The sequence below is a fragment of the Drosophila grimshawi genome, unplaced genomic scaffold (assembly GCF_018153295.1).
Source record: "Drosophila grimshawi isolate 15287-2541.00 unplaced genomic scaffold, ASM1815329v1 contig_311, whole genome shotgun sequence".
In the NCBI taxonomy this organism is placed as follows: Eukaryota; Metazoa; Arthropoda; class Insecta; order Diptera; family Drosophilidae; genus Drosophila; species Drosophila grimshawi.
In genome coordinates this window covers 23,351,561-23,366,933 of record NW_025063098.1, presented here as the reverse complement: position 1 = coordinate 23,366,933, position 15,373 = coordinate 23,351,561, and the positions used below count along the sequence as shown (strand labels likewise).

General features: G+C 37.3%; 5 protein-coding genes across 5 annotated transcripts; 3 read left to right on the top strand and 2 right to left on the bottom strand.

Annotated features, from left to right (window-relative positions):
• Nucleotides 1-1,392: 1,392 nt before the first annotated feature.
• On the bottom strand, nucleotides 1,393-2,980 carry LOC6568313 (nucleotide exchange factor Sil1). Its single transcript, XM_001994665.3, has 2 exons — nucleotides 2,776-2,980; nucleotides 1,393-2,721 (listed from the first exon to the last, which is right to left on the bottom strand). Exons 1-2 carry the CDS (start codon nucleotides 2,906-2,908, stop codon nucleotides 1,577-1,579), a joined length of 1,278 nt encoding a protein of 425 aa, XP_001994701.1. The 5' UTR covers nucleotides 2,909-2,980; the 3' UTR covers nucleotides 1,393-1,576.
• Nucleotides 2,981-5,209: 2,229 nt separating this feature from the next.
• LOC6568314 (protein takeout) lies at nucleotides 5,210-6,832 on the top strand. Its single transcript, XM_001994666.2, has 4 exons — nucleotides 5,210-5,395; nucleotides 5,472-5,709; nucleotides 6,099-6,344; nucleotides 6,407-6,832. Exons 1-4 carry the CDS (start codon nucleotides 5,335-5,337, stop codon nucleotides 6,606-6,608), a joined length of 747 nt encoding a protein of 248 aa, XP_001994702.1. The 5' UTR covers nucleotides 5,210-5,334; the 3' UTR covers nucleotides 6,609-6,832.
• A 1,436-nt stretch (nucleotides 6,833-8,268) lies between these two features.
• LOC6568315 (protein takeout) lies at nucleotides 8,269-9,596 on the top strand. Its single transcript, XM_001994667.2, has 4 exons — nucleotides 8,269-8,387; nucleotides 8,444-8,681; nucleotides 8,742-8,881; nucleotides 8,945-9,596. Exons 1-4 carry the CDS (start codon nucleotides 8,327-8,329, stop codon nucleotides 9,244-9,246), a joined length of 741 nt encoding a protein of 246 aa, XP_001994703.1. The 5' UTR covers nucleotides 8,269-8,326; the 3' UTR covers nucleotides 9,247-9,596.
• A 1,614-nt stretch (nucleotides 9,597-11,210) lies between these two features.
• LOC6568316 (protein takeout) lies at nucleotides 11,211-12,285 on the top strand. The gene is made up of 4 exons (XM_001994668.3): nucleotides 11,211-11,334; nucleotides 11,396-11,633; nucleotides 11,706-11,845; nucleotides 11,900-12,285. Exons 1-4 carry the CDS (start codon nucleotides 11,253-11,255, stop codon nucleotides 12,223-12,225), a joined length of 786 nt encoding a protein of 261 aa, XP_001994704.2. The 5' UTR covers nucleotides 11,211-11,252; the 3' UTR covers nucleotides 12,226-12,285.
• A 539-nt stretch (nucleotides 12,286-12,824) lies between these two features.
• Nucleotides 12,825-14,765, bottom strand: LOC6568301 (protein bag-of-marbles). Its single transcript, XM_001994669.3, has 3 exons — nucleotides 14,192-14,765; nucleotides 13,482-13,852; nucleotides 12,825-13,421 (listed from the first exon to the last, which is right to left on the bottom strand). The coding sequence occupies exons 1-3, from the start codon at nucleotides 14,611-14,613 to the stop codon at nucleotides 12,934-12,936; spliced, it is 1,281 nt and encodes a 426-aa protein (XP_001994705.1). The 5' UTR covers nucleotides 14,614-14,765; the 3' UTR covers nucleotides 12,825-12,933.
• Between the last annotated feature and the right edge of the window lie 608 nt (nucleotides 14,766-15,373).

The following is a 15,373-nucleotide window of genomic DNA, read 5'->3' as shown; positions in this document are numbered from 1 at the left end:
GCTACACATGCGGCCAGACCACGCTCCAAACACAAACTGATTTTCCATAATGTTGCCAAAGCAGGGAATGCCCCCTAACAACGGAGTCAGAGCCAACATACAACAGCAACATCAACAGCAACAGCAACAGCAACAGCCTGTAATGCCGGTGCGTTTGCCTCAGTTACTCACTTATTCAGTTGCTGGTGTTGTTGTTATTATTGTTGTTGTTGTTGCTGGTTGTTGGTCATATGCTCCTCATATATGTGTTTGAGCGGCAGTCGCGTCTGAAGACTCTCTGGGTCTGGGTTGTAGTTTGCTGTTGTTGTTCTTCTTGTTGTTGCTACTGCTGTTGCTTTTACTCGTCTCATTGTTGTTGTTGTTGTTGAAAATGTTTCCACATCACTCGTCAAGCGTTTCCATTTAAGCTCTCCATAAAAAAACAGCAAAAAAAAAAAAAACAAAAAACGTAACGAAACAAGAAAACAACAACAAACGGCCAGAAGTGGTTGAAAGCAAATACAACAATGACTACCATGGCGACTACGCGCACGCGCCCATCATCAAATTGCGACGCTCAATGGGATTGCTGCATATGGCAGAACAGTGCTTCTCTTCTGCTACTACTACTAGTACCACTACTGCTACTGCTACTACTTCTGTATGCAATTGTGTTGTCAGTTCTTGACTAACCCTTAGCTTTGGAGGCACCTGTGCCATCCAGCCAAATAAAAAAAACCGCTGACTTTACGCCTGACTGAGCCGGGCCCTTGAACCCCCTACCAGGCTGAGACAGAGAGCTCTCTCTGTTTACATTTGCAAATCCTTGCCTTGGCAACCAAGGCGTCCTGGCGATTCTTGAGCCGGTTTCTCATGTGCCATGACTCAATGACATTGCATTTGCATGTGCATGCCGTTAATTGGTGTAATTTGAACTGGACTTTGACGATGACGATGACGATGTTGATGGCGACGACGGGACCGGGTCGCATATACTTTCCGCACTCCTCAACATACACATAATAGAGGGCTCCCTTTTGGGTAGTTTCTTTTACTTTTTGTGTTCGGGAGTTCGTTTTCCTGTACAGTTTCGTGCTTCCTTTGCTTACTTATGAGTAGTTTTTCGGGCCATGCTTTCTCATTCGATTGTATTCAATGGTTTTTGCTTTCCTTGAGCTGTGTGACAGGCAACACTTTTGACTTACTTTATGATCCGAGCTGGTCGATTATGCTCGCTTTATTGTGCTTTAATTGAGCATTGCTGGAATTTGAAAGGAATATATGTCGAAGTTTTCGCTTTAGGGGGTTTGTTGGAAATTGTACACTTGCACTTACGGTTGACGAGAGTACAATTATTTTTTAATTACACTATGCAACACAGGCATTATAAATAACTAGATATAAATTATAGAAAATCACATAAGTGTAATTACATGCAATTAATTACAAATTTATTTAAAGTGTTTTGGCACTTTCAAAGTGCGTCTCATTATAAGAGTTTGGCTTAAATTGGTACCGAATTCTTATTTGTAACATTCAGTTCATCACTTTAAGGGATCTACATAAATAGTGGTTAGGCTAATTCTCAAATGCAGTTTTATAGCTCTGTGTGACTGTGCTTGTCATAGAAACGCACACAGAGCCTCGCCAGAGCCTGTGACACCTCCAATCTATACTCATCCTGGCTGTGAGAGAATCTGTTCCGCACGGTGAGCAACGCATGCCGCAAAGCACCGCTTTGCGCCCAGAGGGGTTGGCACAGACTGTCAGTGCTCTCCAACCCGACTATGAACTGCTCCACAACTTCAGGTTGTTCCAGTAACTGCACATAATCTTTGCTGAGCACTGCCTCTAGAGTGGGACAATAACTATGCGCTTGCAGCCAGGACTCAAGCTCTAGAAGCCCATATTGTGCCACACTTGAGGTTGCATCCGATGAGTCTCTGCTTCCCTCGAGCGCATAACGCTTCTCCAACATCAAATCACTTATCAAAGTCATCACTTTGCCCTTATTGCGCAGTTCGATGTCGGTGCTCCGCAGCACACTAATCAGAGCCTGTGTACCCGAGGTAGATAGGATGCGCTGCTGAGCCAATGGAAACTTGCGCAAAAGTGCGCCAAATGCATGTAGTGCCGAGGAGACTTCGGCGCTGTTAGTCGACGTCATCAGGATTTGTGCGAGATGTGAACCGAAATTGCGTTCAAATACTTTAACTTGCGCCTGGGGATTGTTTCCAGTTAGGGCGCCGAGAACGCGCATTGCGGAAGCGCGCATATCAGTGTTGGTATCGTTGACCACAATGGGCAACAGGACATCGTCCAGGCCGCCTTTGTCAATGAAAACCAGAGCATTGTCAATCTGATGCAGTAGGTACTCAAGATTCTCTAGCGAATTTAGTTTGGGCTTCAGCTCCGACTCCACGGATGTTTTGCTGAAGTTGCGATATTGTTCCAGGATCTGGACGATCAGTTCGCCATCGGTGCGAAAGTTCTTTTTAAAATCTTTGTATGCTTTGCGTAGCTCTGCATAGCTGCGATGTTCCTTCACCTTGCGCACCGACTCCTCAATTATGTCCGCCTTGTGTTCCAAGGACAGCGGCAGATCATTTGCCGATCCTGAAGCGTTGTCGTCGGTTTGACTTTGCAGCGCAGTGTCACGTTCGTTTGTATCTAGTAATTTGGCTTCCTTAACGCCCGTCTGCAGATTGATGCGGACGTGGAGTCCCTTGGGTATGCCCTGACCTGAAAGCTGATAGGCATTAGTCGTCGCATATTATAAGTACACGTAATAAAAACCTTCGGGCACCACTTGCCATTCATAAGTGGCAATAAATTGGGAGCTGTTGTTTACATTCTCTGACGCTGACACTTCCAGGCAACCAACCGCCAGGACAGCGACCAATATTGTGCATACAATGGACGTGTGCATTCTTAATCTTTCCAATTTATCTATTGTATTCCTGGTTATAATCCCGACTCTGTTCTGCTTATTTTCCGGCTTTTGTAAAACGTTGACATGACACCAGTGTTGTACAGCGAGCTTACTGAAGCTTATGTATCGATATCATGAGTGCTGAGAAGTAGCGTGACTTATTTATAACAGTCTGGCTACATTATAGCTGCTAATACATCTTTTTATGAACAATCTGGCCACGCCATTTGTTTATCCGTTATAAGTATTTGTAATTTTTTATTTTCAAATTGTTTTTATTAGAAGATAGCAATACATCAATTATTACATTATTGATATGAGTGTGTAAAAAACTGGTTTATGCTGGTACTTCGAATTTATATCGTCATTCGGTAGGTCACTGGCAAATAAAATGAATCGCTTTACACAATTAATGTATGCAAATCTATTCGTTTGTCGTGCGTCAACATCAATAAAACACGCATGGCTTTACATAAAAATGAGTTGGCAAATTATTTGTTTATTTTATTTATGGTTATATATTAAAATCGACGATACCATAAGCTACGAAAGCGTCTCGGAATTCATTTTATAAACAAAACAAATGCCAATATTCAAGTTATATGTAATTTGTATGGTATATTTATACACATGTAAATGAAGTCATACTGCTGTGGCGCCAATTAGACGTGTAAACAAATTGCAGACTGACTTCTATTTTTTTTTCTTTTTAGCTACAGGTGTACTACCATACGGATGACAAATAGCTAAAGATTTTTAACCATATTTTGCCAGAAGTGTGTGAGAGTGTGTGCCAAAGGGGTTTTTGTATGTTTACACGTCGCTTGCCAGTAGTTTGAATATGAGGCCATAAAATTGTTAAGTTGTACGACGACATTTGTGTATTCTTCTTTCGTGTTTGCCAATTTAGCAAACCAGTCTGTCACCCGCTATCATTTATGTGGTTATCGTTATTTCTAATTGAAACGGAAATTCTTCAGCTTGTCTGCGATTTGGCCATTGTTAACTAGCTAAACACCTTGAGCTGTTAGGAATACACACATGTTTTATTAGTTTTCTGCATGAATAGCTTTGCCGATGATTAATTTTAATAATTTGTTTCATCTAATTATCTAACAAAACCAAAACGAACTACCTAAATGCTTCATGATCTCAGCTTAATTAGCATTAGAAAGAAGCAATTAACATTCACGCCAGATTATTTAACACTTGTCTAATCACTCAAATCCAGATCTATTGCCGAGATGCATAGCTGATGTCAACGCAAATATTTATTGAAAATACAATATATATTCAAATTTTGTGTGATTTCCTTTGTTTTCTGCTTTCGCTCTTTGTTCGAACAAAGCAAATGCCGGACAATAAAATTGACATTTATGGATCTATATAAAAAAAATGGCAGTCATTTGCATTGGTATTGTTTTTCATATTATTTTAAAATATGTACATAACATAATCACTTTCCATGGAATTCACTGGTGTGTTTATTATAAGAATTTGAATTTCATTAAAATTCATTAAAGTAAATTTATAATACTTCGTCAGAATTTCAGTTTTGTGATTTATTAATTTGTAAAACTTGCTTTTAATGCATTTATATATTTGTTGTAAGCGATATTATTTCAATATAATAATAATTTGTTGTTCTGTTGTATTAATTGTACTTATAATTCTCGCAATAATAATTATAAGTTATACAAATATTTAAAAACGCAATTTAAATGTATATATTAATGTGTATAAATAGAACAACCTTCATTGACAATAAAATGTGAGAATTTCTTTTTCGTTTCTGGTGACAATATATTGACAATTTAGGTAATATATAATGCATGTTTACAATTGACAAAGTATAGGGTATTTGAAGTCCCTTATTACAACGTCATTCGCATTGGATTCGAGACATTAAAAACTGGATTGCGAAGCGCGCATCGAAAATGTCTAAAATCACTTTTGATTTTGTCGTTGTTTTGGTGCTCTGATGACACCGCGGGACCTGTTAATAATATTAATTAATAATATTCTTGTCATCGTTCCTGTTTTTGTTGTTGCTCGACTGCGAATTCTCTATGATGATGAGAAGCAAAAAAAAAAAAAAACAAAAAAAACAAAAACAACGAAACGAAAAGCCAGATTCGAAAAAAACAAAAACAACACCAACAATGATGAGCAGAAGAGCAAAGCCGACCAAGACAAGTTAAGAATGAATAAACTATTTAATGTATTGGCTTGGCGCTGGCCGGCGAGCTCTCAAAAAAGTCTATAAATGGCTGCGTTTGTCCATAGCCAATTTACAGTTTAGCATTGAACTTGGTCGGGAGTTCGCGAAAATCAGCGTGCCGCGTCTCAGCCGCTTTGTTCTTAGCTACGAATTCTCAGTGTCCGTTTGTTTGGCATATAATATATATTTATATTTGATCATTATGCTCCTTTTGCTGTGCACCGTTTTGCTGGTTGGCCTCGCCAGCGGCGCCTCCAATTTCCGTGAGTCCAATCTCTGAAGCGATTGCGCAGTTCGAAAAAGAAAAAAAATATTGAGTTTGTGTCTTGGTCTATTTAGCTGCTGAGCTGCCGCGTTGTCATCAGAGCGACACCAACTGTATCATTGAGGTGACACACAAGCTAGTGCGTCAATATGCCCGCACCGGCTATCCGGCAGCTGGATTTCCACAGGTGGAGCCGTTCCTGGTCAAGCGCTTTGACATCTCGGATGGACGCACTGGCTCGCTGAGTCTGAAGCTTAACTTCCGCGATGTCAACGTAGAGGGTTTGTCCGGCGTAAAGTTCGACCGAGCCGTGTAAGTTGTTAGCTTGAAAGAATTTCGAACAAAAAGTGAACACTCGAAAATTATTACGCTTATTTTTTAGAGTTCAGTTTACTTCATGAATAGCTATAGATTTTAGATGCCATATTTTTCGAGTATAAAAATGATTTATTCAAAAGTGTATAACAGGCATTACAAATTGCTTTTCCCAAAATGAAGATATTTTTTAAATATATTTTTTATGTAATTTAAATTTGTAAATAATTAGTGCATCATTTATTTATGGATAACAATTAAACGTTGCAATACTTTGTACGTTGGCAAGTTAACAACAAGAAAACATGCAAGCTAAAATTAAGCTCTCTATTTACCAAATATATATTATTTATTGAATTTATTTTACTTTTCATCAATTTTTGCAGCGGCTTTGACGCAAATCCGTCGACCAGCAAGTTTGAGATGTACGGCTCCTTTCCCAAGATTGTGATGCGTGGCAAGTACTTGGCCGATGGACGCATTCTGATCCTGCCGATTCGCGGCGATGGCGATGCTGAAATCACACTGCACAATCCCAAGTTTTCGGTCAAGTTCAAGCCGGCCGCCCAACCTCGCAATGGTCTCACCTATCTCAGCGTGGACAAACTTAAGGTGCTGGTCGAGCCACAAAAGTAAGTTGAAAGCAGCTTTGAGTTATTGTGTGTGCAAATGTATAAATTTTGATCATTTCTAGAATGAACATCAAGTTGACCAATTTGTTCAATGGCGACCAAGCGTTGGGCAACAATCTAAATCAGTTCCTCAATGATAACTGGTCGGATGTCTGGAGTGAGCTGCAGCCGTCGATTCATGTGGCAATTGCGGATATTATGAAGAGTATTCTGGCCACGCTGTTCAAGCGTTTCGCCTACGAGGATATGTTTCTGGAGGACTAAAGTCCCGACTCTATCTTCATGTGACATTCATATATAGTTGTAGCTCTTAGTATTTAGATTTTTACGTGTACGTGTACGAGTATTTTTCTTGACAAACATATAATTCGATGGACTGTTTTTGCTGCTTAGGCAACGCTTTTGTAACTAAGTAAAGTTTAAGCATTACAATTAATGAATAAGCAAAAAACTTAATAACTGAATTAAACTATGTTTTCTTTGCAACCAAAAAGAATTTTTAAATATTGTCGATCGATTTTAATAGTTTCGTCATAGTTGATTTAGGTTTTTTTTTTTTTTGAAGCTGGTGGAAATACTTTTGTTCAACTTTTTAATATAATTTCCTTGAAATACTGGAAATATAATAATAATCTCATTTAATAAACACAACCGGTATTCACAATAAATATATTTTTAATAGTCTGGATCATTCTTAGGTTTTTTTTTTTTTATTTTTGTTTTTTGGCCAAACTCTTCCGCAAAGCTGTCGCATAAATTTTGGCCAACAATTTGGCAGCAGGCAATTCACGTGAGTGGCTAGATTTGCATAACAATATAGCAGCACATAAAAATCGAAATCCACAGCCGACTGACGTTAATACTGTGCTCAGATGCTTGCTTGACTGCAGATCCCAGCCAATTGAGCTGCAACAGAGCTGAACAGCAAGCTGGTTATAAACAGGGTATGGAATCGATTGTCAAGTTCAAGTATAGGCAACGGTAAAGCCGACAAGTTGATAGTCAAATGATAGCCAGTTTACCTTGGAACTCTACGCAAAATCGTCTATGTTTAGCGAAACGAGTCAGTAAACTCTTAAGTGTAATTGTATATCAGCTTCCTCTAGTTATTTGAACAAGGGGTTGGTTTGTGCCCAGGGCTCAACACTGTTAAGTGTACTGTGATATATATTTAGATCAGCCTGTGTACTGAATAGTAAACATCTTCACTTATTTTTTCATTGTGATAGGCTAATAATGGCAAACCTCGTTTCTTCTTTTCTTTTATCATTTTTACTTAAATGAGGTATTTTATTTTATATATATATATATATATATAGAATGTGAATTTTGTATTTTATCGTATGTCTATTTTATTTTTTATCCCATATTACAGTTTTAACGTAAATAATTGGCTTAATTATAAGCTGATTGAGTTCTGAGTTCAATACTTTCGCACGTCGTAAACAAAATAATTATATGTTATTAAATAATGTAATATACAATCTACACTAATAGAAATATATGAAACTTAGGTTCGATAAATTAATGGTTCAAATTGTATAAACATATTGAATTGTATAAGTATATATTGAAATAATGCCTCAATTCTTAAACAGATTTATTATTATTATTATTATTATTATTATTATTATTATTATTATTATTATTATTATTTTTATTATTTTTATTATTATTTGTACTGATTATTTGTATATGATTTTTTCTGCCTTTTATTAACATTTCCACAACTGCAACCCACAATGTGAGTCAAGTGCATCTACTACGAATGAACTCTTAACGAGGTAATTTGTGATTCAAACTGGTTACATTTTATTTCATATTGCGTAAGTCCTAGTAGACTTACATATTATTTTACAGTTCTGTAGATGAGTTAATAGAGCTCATTTCCCTATAAAAGCTAAACAACATCTCGAGCCATAAGTTAGTCGATTGGATGCGTTGATTGTGTGAATCATATTTTAAGTTTACCTATTTTGAAAATGTCGAGAATTACTTGTATTGCCATATTCTGTGCAATTCTGACTGTGCAAGCCAAGTTTCGTAAGGACAAATATAATATTCAATTCGATCGCTATTTAAATATCCTAATTATACAGCCAACGATCCCAAGGCCTGTAAATATGGCGATGGGGAGTGCATCGTTAAATTTATCAACGATTTGGTTAGCAAGAAGTCAGCGACGGGTGATCGTGATATAAATCTTGTACAAATCGATCCATTGCCTGTGGCCAAGTTGCAGTTAAAGCAAGGCGAGGATAGTCCTGTCAATATTGACTTGACCTTTACGGATAACAAGCTGGTTGGCCTAAGTACAATGACGTACACTAAAGTCAAGTAAGTGCAACATTATATTTAAATTGCTTCAAATATATCAATGCAGTAATTCCGATTCAGGGGTTTCGGCAAGAACCTTGCCCAAAAACACGAACTCCTTTGGAATATCAAAAAGATATCCGTGCTGGGTCCCTACACCATCAGCGGTAAAGTCTTAATACTGCCCATTAGCGGCAATGGCGTAAGCAATATGACCATGGGTAAATTGACTAACCATAATGACTAAAATAGCACTTATACGGCAAAAATACCTTAATTTCCAGTCAACGCTGAGGCGAAGACGACATTCATTGGCAAGCCCATTGAGAAGAATGGAGAGACCTATATGGATGTAACAAATTTTAAGCTCTATCTGAACCCGGAACGAATCTATTACCATTTTACCAATTTGTTCAATGGTGATAAGGCCTTGGGTGATAATATGAATGCGTTCCTCAATGACAACTGGGAAGCAATATTTGGAGAGGTGAAACTGTCGTTGGAATCGGCATTCGGGGAAGTATACCACGCCATTATCCGAAATGTCTTCACAAAGTATCCCTATGACAAGTACTTCATAGATTAAATACAATATTAACCCAAAAACGAAAGATGTTAAGTTAAATAAAATACTTTTCTGGGTAAATATGCTTATTATATAGAGTAATCTATCATCTTGAAAACAATGCAATCAAACAAAATTAATTTGATTACAATTATTAGATGCAAATTAAATAATGGCCAAGCAGTGTAATAAAATCCGTGATAATATTGCCATTATTGTTTATTAATTAAATTGCATGTCGACGATTTGAGGTATTTAACTACAGTAATCACTTTAAGTTATTGGCCCATTAAATAACCCTTAGTAAGCAAAAAACACTTCTGTCAATCAACAAATGCTTATTCTAGCTGGAAATAAATGTAATAAAGCTATATTTTATTTGGTTATTAAACTAAATAAAGTGTTCTTAAGTCACAGAGACGGCTCCACACAGCAATACACATTTGCTTAAAATATTATGAAATACTATCTAAACCGCTTGTTTTTACCGACTAAGAGAATAGTAAAGGCGAAAGATGTTGTCTACTTTTGTGCAGTTGAAATACAACTTAATCAAGCCCCTCCTAAAATTATGCAGTGAATTTTAAATGTTATTTTCTATATACGCATAGGGAAAGACACAAAGAGTTCATTCGTGCTCAACTTGTGAGAAATCTCTAATTGGAAAACTCCTGTTCTTATTACACTTTGATACCGAATGTATCATAGTATATTGGTTTTGTGCAATGTCCATCATGCTGTCTGTCCGTCTGTATGAACGCAACTTTTTTCGACATCCTTAGAGATAGAGACTTGAAACTTGGAACATATACTGGGTTATGCCCGGGTCAGACAAGGTGTAAAAATTAGAGTGCTCCGTCCACTACATATCTCCCACAACTATTTGGTTAGGAGGTTGTTGGCAATGTCCTTAAAAAATAGGCATATGCCACACCAACCCACGCTGCTCGCGCTCTAAATATTTTAAATGGCTGTGTCATCAGCAGTTTTTGAGTTACAGTAGTCAAATTTGATAGGTAATTTGAATGGCCATGCCCACACCTGTGCCCACAAACGACAAAGCTTATATTTCGGAAAGTGTAAATCGATAAGTCCGCATATCTTCCAAAATTTTAAAGATATAATCACAAAACTTGGAACTTGCTGCTAGCCTTCTTCAAAGATCGGCATATACATTTTGAGACCACGGCCACACCCGCCGCACTAAGGAAATTCGGGCCTAGAATTATATTTCTTGGCTACACCCTGTGGCAACTGTTATTAGATGGTATAACTTATAGGTATCAGAGTATTTCGCAGTTGGTTTCGTCCGACTGCAACGTTCTCTACTTTTTTTTATGTAATAAAGGCAGACATTGACCTTAAACTGTTTAATATAATACGCAATAACACAAAAATGATTCGTAATCTTAAAACAAGGAAATTGAGTAATTAAATGCGGTTCGCAAGCGGCTCTTAATTGAGATGCAATTTAGAAGTTCAAAGGTGATGGGAATTCGAAACAGAATTATAACAGTAAGGAATCATTAAATAAAGTTACTCTATTTCATTTAGCAAAAATAAAAATATGTAAAGACCTATTTTGAAATAAAATACCTATACTATTGTCAATTTTCCAGTTAAGGGTTACCTAGAAACAGATAATGACATCACTCCAATTCCAATCTAACACCACTTACGCTCTGTAAGCCTTAAGTCAAAAGCTACAAGTTTATGATCTTATCGGTAGGAATATTTTATTGTTAGCTATTATATTATAATATATGATAATAACTCAATTAACTTTATTTAAAGTGTATTTAAGACACTGTGTTCTTATGATATACCTAAGTGCACTTGCCTCGGTAGCACGAAAAAAATGGAGACAAAAAAATAATTTGTGTTTAACAACAGTTGATTTATGAGAACAGATATAAGTTTAATTGAAATTTCACAGTTAAGCATATTAAGGCGTATGACAACAATCCATATAAAAGTGGCCACACCTGATAGTAAGTTCATCAGTCATTTCTCGAAAGCGGCTAAGCATGAATATGGATAAGTTATTCCTTTCGCTGTTGTTGTTAAGCTGTTTATATGCATCCTCGAATGGAGACGCCTCCGAATTGCGTAAGTTGCGACTCCAACAACTATAACACACTTATATAGCTTACATCTTAATATTTCGCAGCTGCTGGCATTCAGAAATGCTCGATAAATGATGAAAATTGCCTCAAGGATAGCATGAATTATGTGATAAAGAATTATGCCAAGACTGGCATTAAGGAGCTAGGCTTAGTTCAATTGGATCCACTGCTTTTGAAAAAGTTCAGCCTGCCAAAGAAACCGAACAGTCCTGTTAGCATAGATTTGACCTTCCGCAATGCTTCTATGATTGGATTCGCTGAAGCGCAGGTCAAGAAAGCGTCGTAAGTTGAATTTATAATATTAACTAGTGATTTGCAGCTATCTTTATTTGTCACATATTTTCTTATTTGTAGCTTCTTAACATCTAATCTTAGTCGAACCATGGTTTTTGACTTCGTCGTTCCGAAAATTATACTCAAAGGTCCTTATAGCATAAACGGCCAAGTGTTGATTTTGCCCATTGTGGGAAAGGGCAACGCAGAGATTGTGCTGAGTAAGCAAAACATTGTTTGATTATAACATATAACACTAATCCTAAAAATTGCAGAAAATTGTCGATCGCATTTCATTGTGAAATTGGAGGCTGTGTCCAAGGGTCCGGGTCTGACTTATGTGAATGTGGTCGATCTTAGAATGGATTTGGAGCCATCGCATGTTACTTATAAACTTGGAGGTCTTTTCGGTGGCCAGAAGGATTTGAGCGAGAATTTGCACATACTGATCAACGAAAACTGGCGGGAGATTTTCAATGAACTTAAAGATGATATTTCCGTTGCGATGGGTCTGATCTTCAAGTTGATGCTAAGCAAGACCATGAGCATGCTGCCGCTTGAGCAGCTCTTTTCTGACGGCAATGTGCTTAACTTAAGTTAAGTAATATTTATTTCTTATTTCTGCAACGAAATGAATGATTAATATCACTATTAAAACTGATTATACGCTTTTGGAATCACATAAGCAAAATAGCAATTATTAAGCGTTGGATCCCTTTGAGATATATTTAAGCTTAAGCTTAGCTGAAGTATGCTTAAAGCTAATGATTCTTGATACTCTTGATTAGAAAGGTATACCCTGCCTAAGTTTAACTTGAAGCATGAAGTGATTTCAACATCTCAAAATAGGTTTAATTCAAAATGGTCAAATTTAGCTTTTCAATAATTTTGCCTCGAATCTATTTGCTAAGCAGCTCTTTGCACCTAAAAGTATGCAGCTGGAGAGCAATTTAGACAATATTGCAACCCAATTTTTATCTCTGGTTTTATTGTTAATATCTCAAAAATCACTTCACTTATGTGGAAAGTATTGTGATTTGGCCGACTCAGATAAATCTTGTTTATATTGGGGTTGCTAAGGATATATTCTCGATTTAAATTGTTATTACCTTATAAAACGTATATATTTGACATATTTAAAATAAGTACATTGTGTTTAGCTTAAATAAAAATATAATTAAATTCATACAATTTTCTTTTAATATAATTAAAGTTTCATTCAAATTAAAATTTGTTCTTTCTTATAGCATCTAGCCACTTTCCTGCAAGCGTAAATATTTAGATTTTTGTCATTCTTTGATTATTATTTCTAAGCCCGATTAATCCTTGGTACATGTGAGCGACGATTGACCCTTGGTGGAGATAAGGGCGGCAATTCGCCGACAAAGTCCAACGGCTGCAAGCGTGCATGAACATTAAGATTGGGATTAGGCGGCAAATTACGGACAATCTTTGGGGGATCGCACAGGCCTATTATTTCTGGCGGAAAGTAGTTTTCTGGCGACTCCAGCAATGCAGTAAGGAAGTCTTCGTGCTGCTTAGCGCAGCTAATAACGTTGCCCAGCTGATAGTGTTCAACCATTCTTTGCTCCACGGAGTCCAATGCCCTTGGAGCCTGAAGCTCGACTGTAGCCAATTGTAAGACTCTCTTATTGGTTTCATGGAGCGTCGCCTTCATGGCCGAGGAGTAACGATACTCCAGATCCATTTCCCAGTTGAAAATAAATACGTGAATGTGAGCAGCTTTAAGATGATCAAGCAGTTCAAGTAGCAGTTTTTCCAACTGTGCAGCATTGTCTGAAGATATTAAATAAATTTTAAATATGGATTTTTTTAATAGTTGCAAGAGCAACAAACCCAAAGCCACTTTGGTAAGAAGCTGCGAAGCACGTTGACGTAGCTCCAATTTAGTGAACGCCTTGAGAACCTGTAGGTCATTGAAGACTTTATTGAGTAGCTCATCGCACTCGGTATATCTGGTGTAGTCAAAGTGACGATTCGTCTCCAGAATGCGACGTTGGCGTGCATGGAAGCGTTCCAGTTTGGTGCACAGCACCTGCGCATGATGGCGCACATTGCATCCGGATGGCAGCGAACACTTCTTGGGCAAATCGAATATATAATCCGATGGCATTGAATTTAACTGATTGCTTGGCAATTCGGTATTGAGGTGCTCATGCAGCGACTTGAATATCGTCATTAAACGCAGTACCGGATTTCGTTCGATGCTGGAAGGTTAATTAATTGATTTAGAAGCGGCGGCAAAAAAGTAATTTTAAAATATGTTTGTAATATTTCTACATGATTTATAACATTCTTAGGATATCTTCAAGTGAAAGATTTTTTATTTAGTCGGCTGTTCGTCTCCCGAATACTGGCAGAGTAAAGTGTGTTTTGAAGAACGTTGCTTGAATGTTTTCACCACACTAACAACTTTCCTCTGTTCATGCACAAACACAATTCCAACAGCGTCTCCGCTGACGCTGTCGAATCCTTCTATTTACTAAGCATTGTGTAATTATAATTCCACTACAATATTTAATACTCGTATGTAGGTTGCTACTCACCAATCACCGTTCAGCTCAATTGCGAATGAGCCGCATTCCTCTCTGTTTTGTATGTTCTCTTTCTGTTGTTGATCTCGTATATGGCGCGAAACTAAATTGTTTTCTGCGCTAATTGAGGCATTTGAATTCGACTTCTTTTTGGCGCCGCTATTGCTTAGGTTGACCAGACGCTTCTGCATGGCCTCTGTTTGGGGGCAACCATAACGATGGAACTCGAATTGGGGCGCATTTGCATCCAAGGTCAAGTCGTTAACTATGAGATTGAGTTCTTGCAGAACGTTGGCAGCACTGCTCTCGTCGCAAGCGGCATGCCTTGCGGCACGCGGCTCTTCATAATCAAGCAAATAGCACAAATTCGATTTTATTAGCTTCATATTATTGTTAAGCTGCTGATCTTCAGCGTTTGCCATATCGAAACTCATTTTTAAACAGTATTGAGACAACTTTGCGCCAAAAACATCTATAATTCACTACTATACTGAAAAGAAATAGCGGGCGTCAGGCTGTCTGCTCTGCTATTTTCCCACCTAAACCGAACGACACACTGGCTGCTACAGAATTAAAATACGCCCAGAAGTTCAGACTGTCGCCGTGCTGTCTGGACTATCAGCCCTAGCGATGATCGATATCTTTCGATACTTATCAATAAGTACTCACAACTCAATTAACGAATTAACCTTTCTATGACGTCAATCTTGACCATTACGTTTTGGGCACGAGAATTGTCGGGCTTGTTTTTTTTTTTTTTTACTATTTTAGAAGCATTTGAATAGACGTAATAGAATTGCAAAGTGTACGCCAAAAAGTTAATTAATACAAATTGCTAATTTGTCTCAAAATTAACTACATATTGATCGATATACGTTGTGAAAAGTAGAGAGTTGTCTGATCGCTTGCAGAGGCTTCAATTTATCATTTGATGCATTTCACAGCACTGTTTTTCTTGCAATTGAATTTTTGAATTTAACTGCGAACAGATGTGTAGAGTAATCGCAGAATTATGCCTTTGGTATTTTATTGAATTTATTTCATATGGTTTACTTTTGTATGATATACATAAACAGTTACATGTTTTACATTGTACATTTTTCAATATGTATACTTAAGATGAAGTATTACTTGTAGTTATATTTGTATATGTGTACGTATTTCTTATGCAAACGGTTAAGTTTATTATATGTT

Coding starts and splice junctions, on each gene's coding strand:
- LOC6568313 (XM_001994665.3), bottom strand. CDS start 2,908: ATGCACACGTCCATTGTATGCACAATATTGGTCGCTGTCCTGGCGGTT. Junction 2,722..2,775: donor ATGGCAAGTGGTGCCCGAAG/GTTTTTATTACG, acceptor ATCAGCTTTCAG/GTCAGGGCATACCCAAGGGA.
- LOC6568314 (XM_001994666.2), top strand. CDS start 5,335: ATGCTCCTTTTGCTGTGCACCGTTTTGCTGGTTGGCCTCGCCAGCGGC. Junction 5,710..6,098: donor GTAAAGTTCGACCGAGCCGT/GTAAGTTGTTAG, acceptor CAATTTTTGCAG/CGGCTTTGACGCAAATCCGT. Junction 6,345..6,406: donor GTGCTGGTCGAGCCACAAAA/GTAAGTTGAAAG, acceptor GATCATTTCTAG/AATGAACATCAAGTTGACCA.
- LOC6568315 (XM_001994667.2), top strand. CDS start 8,327: ATGTCGAGAATTACTTGTATTGCCATATTCTGTGCAATTCTGACTGTG. Junction 8,388..8,443: donor GACTGTGCAAGCCAAGTTTC/GTAAGGACAAAT, acceptor CTAATTATACAG/CCAACGATCCCAAGGCCTGT. Junction 8,882..8,944: donor CGTAAGCAATATGACCATGG/GTAAATTGACTA, acceptor CTTAATTTCCAG/TCAACGCTGAGGCGAAGACG.
- LOC6568316 (XM_001994668.3), top strand. CDS start 11,253: ATGAATATGGATAAGTTATTCCTTTCGCTGTTGTTGTTAAGCTGTTTA. Junction 11,634..11,705: donor GCGCAGGTCAAGAAAGCGTC/GTAAGTTGAATT, acceptor TCTTATTTGTAG/CTTCTTAACATCTAATCTTA. Junction 11,846..11,899: donor CAACGCAGAGATTGTGCTGA/GTAAGCAAAACA, acceptor TAAAAATTGCAG/AAAATTGTCGATCGCATTTC.
- LOC6568301 (XM_001994669.3), bottom strand. CDS start 14,613: ATGAGTTTCGATATGGCAAACGCTGAAGATCAGCAGCTTAACAATAAT. Junction 13,853..14,191: donor ATTGAGCTGAACGGTGATTG/GTGAGTAGCAAC, acceptor TTAACCTTCCAG/CATCGAACGAAATCCGGTAC. Junction 13,422..13,481: donor TCTTACCAAAGTGGCTTTGG/GTTTGTTGCTCT, acceptor TAATATCTTCAG/ACAATGCTGCACAGTTGGAA.